Source organism: Schistocerca cancellata, chromosome 10 (genome assembly GCF_023864275.1).
Source record: "Schistocerca cancellata isolate TAMUIC-IGC-003103 chromosome 10, iqSchCanc2.1, whole genome shotgun sequence".
Classification (NCBI taxonomy): domain Eukaryota; kingdom Metazoa; phylum Arthropoda; class Insecta; order Orthoptera; family Acrididae; genus Schistocerca; species Schistocerca cancellata.
Window position 1 is genome coordinate 182,393,006 of NC_064635.1, and position 14,255 is coordinate 182,407,260.

Genomic DNA, 14,255 nt, shown 5'->3' on the forward strand with positions numbered 1-14,255 from the left:
TTTTTCCGTATATTCGAGTCAACATTTGTAAAACTTTAATTCCTCTCTCTCAAACCCCACCCTATGGGGAGAGGGGGAGAGTTTAAGTTTTAGCGAATCAAAATTTAGGAAGTAAATGAGCATTTTTTATTTATCCGTAACCATTTTCCACGCAAAAATGAGAACATGGATTTTCTTGAAGTACAGCGCCAACTACCAAGAATCAAAACAAATGTTTAAGACAAAATGTTCGTAGTTTTTATGTAGAACCTGATTCTGCAATAAAAGATAGGATATCATATATGGTGACCGTGCAGCTCTCTAGAATGAAATTACAATTAAATTAATACCATTAGCTGCTGACGGACGTTGATATTCATCAACGAGGACAGTTGAAAATGTGTGCCCCGACTGGGAGTCGAACTCAGGATCTCCTGCTTACATGGCGGACACTCTATCCATCTGAACCACTGGGGGCACAGAGGATAGTGCGACTGCAGGGACTTATCGCCAGCACGCTCCCCGTGAGACCCACATTCTCAACTTATAGTGCACACACTACAGTCGTAGCGCCTCTGCCATTATACCCATTACTCTCGGCAGACAGTCCACCGAGTCCCGTAAGAGTTCAGGCAATCCGTGTGCATCCGCACTGAAGAACGTCATCAGCCGGTTAGCCTTAACGATATGAAGATGGCATCTGTTCTTTCGGACATGTTGGTGACCGTGCAGCTCTCCAGAATGAAATTACAATTAAGTTCAAAAATGGTTCAAATGGCTCTGAGCACTATGGGACTCAACTGCTGAGGTCATTAGTCCCCTAGAACTTAGAACTAGTAAAACCTAACTAACCTAAGGACATCACACACAACCATGCCCGAGGCAGGATTCGAACCTGCGACCGTAGCGGTCTCGCAGTTCCAGACTGCAGCGCCAGATCCGCGCGGCCACTTCGGCCGGCTACAATTAAGTGGTGGCTCAGATAGATAAGAGTGTCTGCCATGTAAGCAGGAGATCCCGGGTTCGAATCCCGGTCGGGGCACACATTTTCAACTGTCCCCGTTGATGTATATCAACGTCCGTCAGCAGCTAATGGTATTAATTTAATTGTAATTTCATTCTAGAGAGCTGCACGGTCACCATATAGGATATCCTATCATTTTGTCACCACAACTGGTATTCGTGTTACAGGCAAAATCACTGACAACACGAAAGGGGCACAGCCCGTTCTAATTTATTTCGATTAGTTTCGTTCGTCAAAAGCGAGCGTTGCAGGTACTGATAGCCCAAACTAACCACGGAGTGTACTAACGAAAACAGTTTTGCTTTCGTCTGTGTTGTAAAAGAAAACAAGAAAGTTTTCGCATAATTTTACGTGATTTCTATGTTCGTTGTAAAGCGTTATAGCAGGACACCGGTAGTCATTGACTGTGAATACATAGACATATTTCACTGAGATTACAATGAAATGAATACCCTTAGCTGCTTACAGGCGTTGACATACGTCAACGGGCACAGATGAAAAAGTGTGCCCAACCGGGACTCGAACCCGGGATCTCCTGCTTACATGGCAGACGGTCTATCCATCTGAGCCACCGAGGGCACAGAGGATAGTGCGACTGCAGGGATTTATCTCAGGCACGCAACCTGCGAAACCGACATTGTCAACGTATTGTCCCGCACTACATTCGTAGTGCCCCCGCCCATTATACTCATTACTCGCGGCGCGTTGCCGATTCCCGTAAGAGTTCGGGCACTGTTTGTGCATTCGCACAGAAGAAGAAGATGGTCAAGTGGCCGGTGAGCCTTAACTACGAGGGCTTTCCACAAAGTACATTACGTTTTGGAATTAAAAATAAATAAAGTATTGGAAATTTTTTTATTATATACAGATGAAAGCCACACTGAAATACTACTTTTCTACATAGTTGCCATTTAAATTAAGGCACTTATCGTAGCGATGGACGAGCTTGGAAATTCCTTCGTCGTAAAATTCGGCCGCCTGCGCCTTCAACCACGTGGTTACCTCTTCTTGAAGCTGTGCGTCGTCATCAAAACGCTGCATAGCCAACCACTTCTTCATTGCTGGGAATAAGTGGAAGTCACTCGGTGTCAGGTCGGGACTGTACGACGGATGAGGAAACAACTCCCACTTAAAAGATTCGAGAACTTCACGAGTGGCATTTGCCGTGTGGGCCCGGGCGTTGTCGTGAATCAGCAGGATCTTTAACTTTCCCCTGCGCTTGTTTTGTATTGCTCTTCTGAGGTTGTGCAGAGTTTGGCAATACCTTTGAGAGTTTATTGTAGCGCCTCTTTCCAGGAAATCCACAAAAATCACACCTTTTCTGTCCCAAAAGAGGTAACCACGTGGTTGAAGGCGCAGGCGGCCGAATTTTACGACAAAGGAATTTCCAAGCTCGTCCATCGCTACGATTAGTGCCTTAATTTAAGTGGCAACTATAGAAAAGTAGTATTTAAGTGTGGCTTTCATCTGTATATAATAAAAAAAAATTTCCAATACTTTATTTATTTTTAATTCCAAAACGTAATGTACTTTGTGGATAGCCCTCGTATATGCCAGAGACATGTCCGAAAGAACAGATACCATCTTAGTATATATATATATATATATATATATATATATATATATATATATATATATATATTTCACTGAAACATCATAGATCTCATTGATTTTCTAGATACATCTCATGATGGAATATATATTCCGAAATCGGTCATGTCTGTTGTATAAATAACCATCAGTTAAGTGCAGTCTGAGGAAGTCTAATATTTCAGGTAAGAAAATACGTCAATCACTTTTCTCCACGGCAGGCTCTTTTTAAGCCATAGATTACGATAGCATCAGATGCAACGTAAACAAGTTCGTAGCAGAGAGAGAGAGACGTTTAGCCGGGAGTATGAAAACAGTTACTAGTGGTACTATAATGAGTCGTATTTTACATCAGGAAATGTATAGTTCTGCAAACTAACGTTAAATTAAGGCTTTTTTCCCCTCTTACGGTAGCTATTAGCCCCATGAAAGGACCGTTGGAAAATGTATTTGGCACTTTATCTGTTTTCTTAAAAGGGAACTTTAAAATTTTAGGAACTGTTTCGCTTTTTAGACTTATATAGTGTATGTATATATATATAAAATTTGTGAATTTTCTCGTGATGCAGCCGGAGTAATATACTTTCTACGCCAGTTGCCTCGTACAGCCGTTCGCTTATCTTTACGCAGTCGACTTGTGTAATACATGTGTTTTTTATTTTGTAATGAAGTCGGACAAATGTACCGTTTCTTCCAGTATGTGACACAATTGTATCTCGAGAAATGGGCTTTGCCTGAAACCAATTAATAACTTTTTTTTTTAAAAAAAGCAAGAAAACACCAGTGGACTACCTTAAAATGCGCAAGCAGATGACACTTCCTGAGCCGAGAGAAAATTGGTGATAACATACTACAACAAAGTCAGATTAATGAAACAGAACGAGATTGGTGATGTAATTACCCATTTTCTAGTAGACCTCCGATTCTTTAAGGAAACTGCTATGTATACAACAGTTTCAGACGTCTGATTAATTTACGAAAGAGGGAAAGCGTTAAATATTTGACGTTAGGCATGTAAGTGAGAAAAAGTTTAGAAAATATTTGAGATTATACAGGATGTATCAAAAAGAATCATCCGATTTGCCACATCTATATTTCTGAAACTAATAAACATATACAATGAATTTTGTTTTTTGAAGAACGGTTAACTCAAAAAGTTTTTTTCCATACATTTTCATATGTGTTCAATATGCCTCCTTGAGATGCACGCCATATGTCAATGCGCCAATCAAACTGTTCCCACACTGCAGCGAGCAAGTCTTGAGTTACAGCGTCCACAGCTGGTGTCATGCGATGTCTCAGGTCATTCATTGTTGTTGGTAAAGGAGGCACACAGAGTCTTTTATAAATCCCCACAAGTAATAATCACAATCAGATCCGGTTACCTTGGAGGCTGAACCATTTGGTTCAGTGCGATCGATCCATCGTTCAGCAATCTTGTGGCGGTGCAGCATTTTGTTCGTAAAACTCGAGTGTATGTCCTTTCCAACAGCGCATTATTCACGCACATATCTCAAATAACATAATAGATCCGATTTTAAAAACTCATATGATTATCATATCATTATCAATCACTGGATGAGTAAAGTGTGGGTAATTTTCCACCGTTTTAAGCTGGAACTAGTTTTCCACACATCTCTGTTTATGACGTCATCGCAGAATGATATAATTTAGCAGTCACATCCAGTGATGTTCGGGGTTACGGTCTGCAAACTGTGTTGCGAATACAGCAAGTAGTGAAGAAGTAACAAATTAAAACGTCGTATCTGACTCTGAAGTTTTACTGCACGAACAGTTAAAATGTCGTAAGTGAAAACCTTTTTTTTTCTTTCATCATTTTATGCGAGTGTTTGCGAGAAATTTTTTTATAAAGGTTTGAAATTAAGCGTACGGTTTGTTGGAAGTCGCTGACAAGGGGATCGACCTTACGAACTTCCCTCGCCGATTTGATTTGTATTGACAGGATCTGTATAGCACGATTATGACTTCAGCATAATGTAAACAAGAAGTCGCAACTCTCAACCGTTTCCAAGAAAATCGAGTCTGAAAATTTTACGCGTCTTTATATATTTTACATGGTCGCTAGTATTCCAGACGTCCACAGTCGAGTGTGTTAAGAGGTTACTTTTAGCAGCGCGAGGTCCATGCATCGAATATGCCTGCGCTCCTTTTTCTTTTCCCATGTAATTATTACGACTGTTTAGATTGTCATTATTGAATTATTTATCTGTTACTCTCAATCTTTATCCTGGAAAAAGGAGAAAAAAAATTCATAATGAGCATGGAAAGAGTGAATACACAAGATCTTTTAATCCAATCATTATAGTCATTTTATTTATATTATTTTGTCTACATATGTGGCAATTACGACGTGTAACCTATGGAACACTGTACGAATCTGGATGATACTCATCATAGAAACATGGGAAACAATAATTATTGGAACATACAGCATTTGTAATGAACGCATGTGCACGACTTTTTTTTTCAGTGTGAATATTGCGAAACAAGCTTGGGTTACGTTCGTAAGCGGTTCTCTGCCATCAAAGATTTTCGTGGGGTACCATGCATGTCTGCTGTTATTACGTTGGAATGAAATTTAAAAACTACCCTCGCACATGTGAAGAAACTAAGCGCTTATTCCTTTGGCTGCCGAATTGTTGGTTACTGGCGACCATACGAAGTATAGCTGGACATACACCCCCATTTTGTAGCATGTTGCGTACAGCCTGGATGCAGAGAGGTAGGCGTGCAGCTCTGTGCTGCGTCCTCGTCCACAATGACATAAACCAAGGTCTTCAGACCGGTATCCTGCGCTGCAAGCGTGACACATGCAGCAGTGTTTGTTTACAGCGGTACAGAAGTCAACATACACTTCGAGTCTGTCGTTAGTTCCAAGAGAGACTTGCAATGAACGCTCCGCAAGTGGCGTGGTGTGTTAGTGTAACAGACGTGTATTGCAATACATAATTCGATAGCGTAACATCGATTCGAAAAGAACCGAAATACCAGCGGCGGTGAGGAAAAATATTACTGAGCTCAGTAAAAAGGGCTTTTCACTGTGGAAAATTGGGGAAATTGTTAGAAGGAGACTGGCAAGTGTCTTGACCGTAATAAGAAATTACAGGGACCGAGGAAGTGTAGAAAACAAAGCTAAGTGTGGACGACCACCAATATTATCTGACAGGGAGCGCCGACACATCATTAGAAAAGTGAATGCGGATCCCACAGTTACAGCCACAGAGTTGGCATTAGATGTCGCAAATACTCGTGTAAATAATGTTCATCCCGTAACAGCACGAAGACTGCTGCACAATCATGGATTTGAAAGTAGAACAGCAAGGAAGAAACCGTTCATAAGCAGGGTAATTGAACGGGAGCGCCTAGAATTTGCAACTCTGCATCGAAATAATGATTCCACATTTTTGAATAGAGTACTTTTCACGGATTTGTGTAAGTTTAACATCCCCCAGTGTGATGGACAGCAAAAGGTGTGGCGAAAAAGGAATGAAAGTTGGAAGAGGAGAAATCTTGTCCCATCAGCGAAGTATGGTGGTGGAAATATTCTTCTGTGGGGTTGCATGTCTGGAGCTGGAGTTGGGAATTTACTATTTATTGAAGGTACTATGGATAAATGGAGGTATCTCACCATCTTAAAGGAGAATCTGAAGCAATCTGGGGAGAAACTGAGACTAAGAACAGACTGGGTGTTCCAGTAAGACAATGACCCCAAGCATACGGCCATTGTAAAAGAGTGGCTACCTTAAAATGTACCAAAACAGTCGTACTCGCCTCCCCAGTCACTAGACACTAACTCAACTGAACATCTTTGGAGATAACTAAAGCGTAGGATAAAAAAATGCAAATCAAAAACTAAGATGTTTTAAAAGCAGCCTTAGCGGAAGAGTGGAATAACTGCGTACTCAAAAAAATTGGTAGAATCTATACCTCGACGTTCTGAAGTTGTGATCCAAGCAGAAGGTGGCAATGCAAAATATTAATTTGAACCTGAAAGTGAAGAACATCACAGTGTATTTTTACTCTTACGCCTGACCGCTAATTATGCTATGTAACTGTTGTTTTTCAGTCCCTAACATGTCTGTTTACGTCACAGAAAGTGAATACATAATATTTTCTTGACTGATTTCGATTTCAAGTGTTATTTTTAGGGTGTAGTGTTTAGTTCAAAAATGGTTCAAATGGCTCTGAGCACTATGGGGCTTAACATCTGAGGTCATCAGTCCCCTAGAACTTAGAACTACTGAAACCTAACTAAACTAAGGACATCACACACATCCATGCCCGATGCAGGATTCGAACCTGCGGCTGAAGCGCCTAGAACCGCTCGGCCACACCAGCCTGTTTAGCGTTTAGAGTCCGACTGTATGTAGGCATGCGCAAAATGTTCAAATTCGATTTTCTCGAAAACGTTTGAGAGTTGCCTCTCGCTATTTACATATGTTGCAGCCCTAGTCGTGCCCTACACAGCTTGTCAATACGTATCAAATCTGTGAGGGGAAGTTCTTACGGTCCGTTTGTGAGTGCTCTCAATCTCAAATACTGGACGAATATAGTGTGGGTACTTCGCGCCGTGAGTTACGGCTGCTTTCAAGACATATGCACAGGTTCTAACCTTAACTCTACCTTATTGTGTTGAGGTTATAGGTCTGAATAAGCAGATTGTGATAGCATATTAAAATTTTAAGTTCATTCAATAATTGCCCGGGATACCGGAAATAAAATTCTTTTGTTGGGCCTGGATGCCGTTAGATAGGCAACCCGCATACGAGTTACCAATTTAGTAATATAGGGGTATCTCGCAAGGGAACCTCCCCATCGCACCCCCCTCAGATTTAGTTATAAGTTGGCACTGTGGATAGGCCTTGAAAAACTGAACACAGATCACTCGAGGAAACAGAAAGAAGTTGCGTGGAACTACGAAAAAAAAATAGTACAATATACAAACTGAGTAGTCCATGCGCAAGATAGGCAACATCAAGGAAAATATGAACTCAGGAGCGCCGTGGTCTCGTGGTTAGCGATAACAACTGCAAAAGGAGAGGTCCTTGGTTCAAGTCTTCCCTCGAGTGAAGAGTTAATTTTTATATATAATGAAGTTCGCTCTCCAAAATTCCAGGACATGTTCAGATTTGTTTGGACATATGCAGGATTTGACGGTCTACACACGGAAAAATTTGAAAACGTTAAAAACATATGTTTTGACAGAGCACAGGGAAAACCGTGCGACTGTGAAACTGTTGCATTCATTTGTTGCAGTTTATGTGACAAACTCTTATGTTTTCATCACTTTTTTGGGAGTGATTATCACATCCACAAGAAAACCTAAATCGGGCAAGGTAGAAGAATCCTTTTACCCATTCGCCAAGTGTACAAGTTAGGTGGGTCGACAACATATTCCTGTCATGTGACGCACATGCCGTCACCAGTGTCGTATAGAATATATCAGCCGTGTTTTCCGGTAGAGGAATCGGTTGACCTATGACCTTGCGATGAAATGTTTTCGGTTCCCATTGGAGAGGCACGTCCTTTCGGGAAATACGGAAGCGTCCGATCCCGCCCGTATGTTTTGATCCAAGACGTCATAAATATGGTGGAAACGAACATAAACCATGATTCCAATATGGCGCATATAAACTCGGTACGTACCCATTATGAAGACGAAAATACATCGAAAAACAAACACACATACTTTCCCAAGAAGCCTAATGACACTAACGGGGGAAGCGCGAGAAGTGGTGTGTTTTTGGGTGGGGGCAAACCAAATATAAACAAATTTAGACACGCACCCACATACAAATCCACACAAAACGACGAAAAAAACCGACATCACAAAACTCTCCATATACCACTAAACACAATATCATCTGGACTCGGATACTTCCCTTGACCTATATAGCTCAACAGCAGCTCCCGATCCCATAAATTAGGACCTAACACTTCCATTGGCCTATATAGCTCAAAAACATCTCCCTATACCAGTGTCAACATACACAGCCACACATTGGGATCGAACACTTGCCTTGACCTGCGCACTGTTAATATTATCCGTCATATCCATTCCTGAACAAAAACAACAACCGATTAATTTTACTAAAATTACCACACGGTGTACAGCGAACAACACTAAATTAACCTTCACATAAAATCGTTAACTCGCTGAAACGAATTCTACTACAAACACAGCCATTACACCACACAAACGAAAACCCTGAACATACCACCAGAGAGCACAACAAACCACAACATGACGACATCTACAAACACGCCACACACACAAATCAAACTCCGCGCCGTCATGACGTCACACACAACACCCTTACCGACGTGTGGAATCGGACGCTTCTGTCAACTCTCCTTTCGTCTACTAATCGCACGGTTTTGCGGTCCGGTCGCAAAACACAGACACTAAACTTATTACAGTGAGCAGAGACGTCAATGAACGAACGGACAGATCATAACTTTGCGAAAATAAAGAAAACTTTTCACTCGAGGGAAGACTTGAACCAAGGACCTCTCGTTCCGCAGTTGCTCACGCTAACCACGGGACCACAGCGCTCCTGAGCTCATACTCTCCTTGATGTTGCCTATCTCGCGCATGGACTACTCAGTTTGTATATTTTGCTTATTTTTTTTCATAGTTCCTCATAACTTCTTCCTGTTTTCTCGATTGATCTGCATTCAGTTTTTCAAGGCCTATCCACTGTGCCAACTTATAACTAAATCTGAGGGGGGTGCGATGGGGAGGTTCCCTTGTCAGCAGCTATAAGAGCTCCCAGTTCAGTGCTGCCGCTTAGTTTAATCAACTGGTAACCTAATTTTTTAAACTAATGACCAGCAAACTTGTGGTGCAGTCACGGGACACCCTCTGCACACACTCGTCGTTCCTGAGGCTGGACCCAAGACTTCCGCAACATACTTTCCGTGCATGGAAACCTATGGCTAGTGTTGTCATTCTGAACTAGGATTACGAATAAATCTTCGAAATACTACTGCAGTATCTCGCACTGCAATTACAACTCCTAAACTTACCCTCTGAATAACTCAATCCTCTTGCGAGGATTCCACCAGGACGTTTTATTAAAAGCCACAGAGAGATAGAAATTCATAATAGACACAATTTAGTAATAATAATAAATGGGGATCGTATTGTTCAATCGACCGCCGGAGAGAGTTTACGAAAATGCTCTAGTTTCATTTCAAAGATATAGCAATATCAATGATTGTCTGGAAATAAAAAAATAAACTTTTCACTCGAGGGAAGACTTGAACCAAGGACCTGTCGTACCGCAGCTGCTTACGCTAACCACGGGACCACGGCGCTCCTGAGTTCATATTTTCCTTGATGTTGCCAATCTTGCGCATGGACTACTCAGTTTGTATATTTTGCTTATTTTTTTCATAAAAATGGTTCAAATGGATCTGAGCACTATGGGACTTAACATCTATGGTCATCAGTCCCATAGAACTCAGAACTACTTAAACCTAATTAACCTAAGGACAGCACACAACACGCAGCCATCACGAGGCAGAGAAAATCCCTGACCCCGCCGGGAATCGAACCCGGGAACCCGGGCGTGGGAAGCGAGAACGCTACCGCACGACCACGAGATGCAGGCTATTTTTTTCATAGTTCCACACAACTTCTTCCTGTTTTCTCGATTGATCTGTGTTCAGTTTTTCAAGGCCTATCCACTGTGCCAACTTATAACTAAGTCTGAGGGGGTTGCGATGGGGAGGTTCCCTTGTCAGGATACAAGGGGAAGGCAGAGAGGCGCATTCAGTTTGTTTTGCACTTACGATGGCTTTCTTGTCGGGCCACCTGTGGTAGTCCTGCCAGAGGTACTGCGTGACGGTGAGTTCCGGCACCTGCACCTCGCCCAGCGGCGACTGGATCACCCTGGAGGGGGCGGCGGCTGAGGAAGACGCGAGGCAGCGACTTCCGTGGCGGCGGGCCGACGCCCACACGCAGCGGCCCACGACGCTCCACATGTCACACACACAGCACGGCACAGCACACGGACAGAACACTGCACTGCGACCAGCTGCGGCCGGCGTTCGCGGCGGACTGGTCTGCGAGATACGCGCCTCGCACAAGGTCGCCGGCTCGGTCGGCGCCCCCTCCACTGCACTCCACAGCTGACTGGCGCGCCTCGCCAGCTGATGCACTAAAAATACGCGACACGCCTCCAGAGACCGGCAGGCTGCAGCGGCTGCCCCAGTTCAAGCGCCACACGAGTTGTTGTGGTCTTCAGTGCCAAGTACGGTTTGATCGACACCGACTGAAAGGAAGGCCTCGGCGCTTGTTGGCGACGTCACGTCAGCTAGGCACGGCGAACGCCAGGTCTGTTGCAGGCGTACTCATAATGGTGGTGTCTCCCTCTCTGACACAGGAAAATGTGAAACTATTGGCGGTAGTTGACCAACACACATTGTTCTGAGAGATTTCCGCAATCAGTTAATTGTGCAATTCATTACACTTCTTACAAGGGAACCTCCCCATCGCACCCCCCTCAGATTTAGTTATAAGTTGGCACAGTGGATAGGCCTTGAGAAACTGAACACAGATCAGTCGAGAAAACTGGAAGAAGTTGTGTGGAACTATGAAAAAAATAAGCAAAATATACAAACTGAGTAGTCCATGCGCAAGATAGGCAACATCAAGGATAACCTGAGCTCAGGAGCGCCGTGGTCCCGTGGTTAGCGTGAGCAGCTGCGGAACGGGAGGTCCTTGGTTCAAGTATTCCCTCGAGTGAAAAATTTACTTTCTTTATTTTCGCAAAGTTATGATCTGTCCGTTCGTTCATTGACGTCTCTGTTTACTGTAATAAGTTTACTGTCTGTGTTTTGCGACCTCACCGCAAAACCGCGCGATTACTAGACGAAAGGACTTGCCTCTCCAATGGGAACCGAAAACATTTGATCGCAAGGTCACAGGTCAACCGATTCCTCCACAGGAAAACACGTCTGATACATTCTATACTACATTGGTGACGGCATGGGCATCACATGACAGGAATATGTTGTCGACCCACCTAACTTGTACACTTGGCGAATGGGTAAAAAGATTCTTCTACCTTGCCCGATTTTGGTTTTCTTGTGGATGTTTCGATGTTTCTTTAGGTGTAGCGTCCCCATATTACGGCGCAGTTACCTCGCATCGGACGGACGAACGGACGGACAGATAAGAATTGTCTGCAAACTTTTCACTCGAGGGAAGACTTGAACCAAGGACCTCTCGTTCCGCGGCTGCTCACGCTAACCACGGGACCACGGCGCTCCTGAGCTCAAACTATCCTTGATGTTGCCTATCTTGCACATGGACTACTCACTTTGTATATTTTGCTTTTTTTTTCATAGTACCACACAACTTCTTCCAGTTTTCTCGATTGATCTGTGTGCAGTTTTCAAGACCTATCCACTGTGCCAATTTATAACTAATTCTGAGGGGGGTGCGATGGGAGGTTCCCTTGTGAGAGATTTCCGCAATCAATTAATTGTGCAATTCATTACACTTCTTAACAAATTTCCACCTGTTTTAAGGATTCACATACAAAAACTACATCATCCTCCAGCAGCAACAGAATTCGTGCTTCTTTACCTTACTTGTAAATCTGAGGAAGTTACGTTTGTACTGGGTTACTTTTACAAGAAACTGTGAACATATTGGTCTCTTACTTAGCTATCTTGGTTGACTATGGGGTGAGGAGCACTGAATGTTAATGAAATATCTTGCTATTGTACACGTTGTGGGAGGGGGTGGTGGACAGAAGAAGAGGCAAAAGAGAGATACCTGTTTTATCAAATAATTTTTTTTTATCTTATAAAGTTTCTCTTTTCAGTTGCAAGAGGGGAATATTTACCTTTTCTAATGCGCATGTTTAAAAAAGTTTAAGCTCAGCAGTATTTTGGATGTATGAAGCTATTTTGTTTCCTGTTGAGAATTCCTTTCGTTGAAAACGACTGTAATCTAATGACTGGCAACAGTTGGACATTTACACATGTAAATTAGTTCACATTTCCAGTGACTATGTCAAACGAAAAGAAATAAATAAATAAAAGAGAGCTAATTGTAACGGGATTGGGGTAAGTTTCGATAGCAAAATGGATCAAGTAAATATAGTTACTTGAATGTAAAATTTCCGAAGCTCGCAATGGGGCAAAGCATCTTCTGATATTGATCTACGTTTGTTTAGACAGGATTCAGTAACTCAGAACTATGATCTTCATTTGTAGCTTTATGACAGTAAGAAAATCTTTCATCTAAATAAAACTGCAGAATCCAAAACAATACCAAACATTTTATCCAAAAATAAGAGATTTATAGTGATAAGCACGCCGGGCGTTTCTGCCTGCAACAGACCTGGCGTTCGCCGTGCCTAGCTGACGTGACGTCAGCAGCAAGCGCCGAGGCCTTCCTTTGAGTCGGTGTTGGTTTGATGCAGCTCTCCTTGTCACTCTACTCTGTGCAAGCCTCTTGCAAAGTACCGCGCACTAGAGGGCCTTAGGCCGGTATTAAACTACATCATTTCGTTGTTAAAGATTTGATCAAATATTCGTCGAATATATTTGATAGAGATCTTTGACGTGGCGCTAAAAAGTGGTATTACACTGTCATCATATTTTTCGTCAACGTTCAAGATGGCTGACAACAACAACTTACTAACCGCAGCAGTTGCATGTACCACAATTCCACTGTGTGCACATGCTGAAGAGAAGCGGAGAAAGAAAAAGGAAAAGTTTTACGACGACACGATAAAAGCATTCAACAAAACTTGTTACGTGAACTTATAGTGGAGGGCGTCAAGTCGTACATCAATTACTTAAGAATGGGTGAGCATGCATTTCTGTATGTACTCAGTGAAGTGTATCCTCACATCACAAAGCACAATACTCACTTAAGATCTGCTATATCTGCAGAAGACGGGCTCACTGTAACACTCCGATTTCTTGCTACAGGAGAGAGTTAGATTAGATAAGGTCTACAATTTTCTTAATCTGTTTTTGTATCCAGGGTGCCTCACGTTGCAAAGCGCCTCATCAGCTTCATTGTTGTTGTTGTGGTCTTTAGTCCTGAGACTGGTTTGATGCAGCTCTCCATGCTACTCTATCCTGTGCAAGCTTCTTCATCTCCCAGTACCTACTGCAACCTACATCCTTCTGAATCTGCTTAGTGTATTCATCTCTTGGTCTCCCTCTACGATTTTTACCCTCCACACTGCCCTCCAATACTAAATTTGTGATCCCTTGATGCCTCAGAACATGTCCTACCAACCGATCCCTTCTTCTGGTCAAGTTGTGCCACAAACTTTTCTTCTCCCCAATCCTATTCAATACTTCATCATTAGTTACGTGATCTACCCATCTAATCTTCAGCATTCTTCTGTAGCACCACATTTCGAAAGCTTCTATTCTCTTCTTATCCAAACTAGTTATCGTCCATGTTTCACTTCCATTCATGGCTACACTCCATATAAATACTTCCAGACACGACTTCCTGACACTTAAATCTATACTCGATGTTAACAAATTTCTTTTCTTCAGAAACGCTTTCCTTGCCATTGCCAGTCTACATTTTATATCCTCTCTACTTCGACCATCATCAGTTAATTTGCTCCCCAAATAGCAAAACTCCTTTACTACT

At 42.6% G+C, this 14,255-nt stretch overlaps 1 protein-coding gene across 2 annotated transcripts in view; it reads right to left on the reverse strand.

The window, feature by feature from the left end:
* LOC126106526 (probable 4-coumarate--CoA ligase 1) overlaps nt 1-10,666 on the reverse strand; it is a 446,932-nt gene extending 436,266 nt beyond the window's left edge. For both annotated transcript variants that reach the window (XR_007523361.1, XM_049912853.1), the window contains exon 1: nt 10,412-10,666. Coding sequence is in view for 1 of the 2 variants with exons in the window: in XM_049912853.1 (XP_049768810.1) it covers nt 10,412-10,603 (192 nt within the window). In the remaining variant the exon portion in view is untranslated. The remainder of the gene's footprint in view (nt 1-10,411) is intronic.
* Between the last annotated feature and the right edge of the window lie 3,589 nt (nt 10,667-14,255).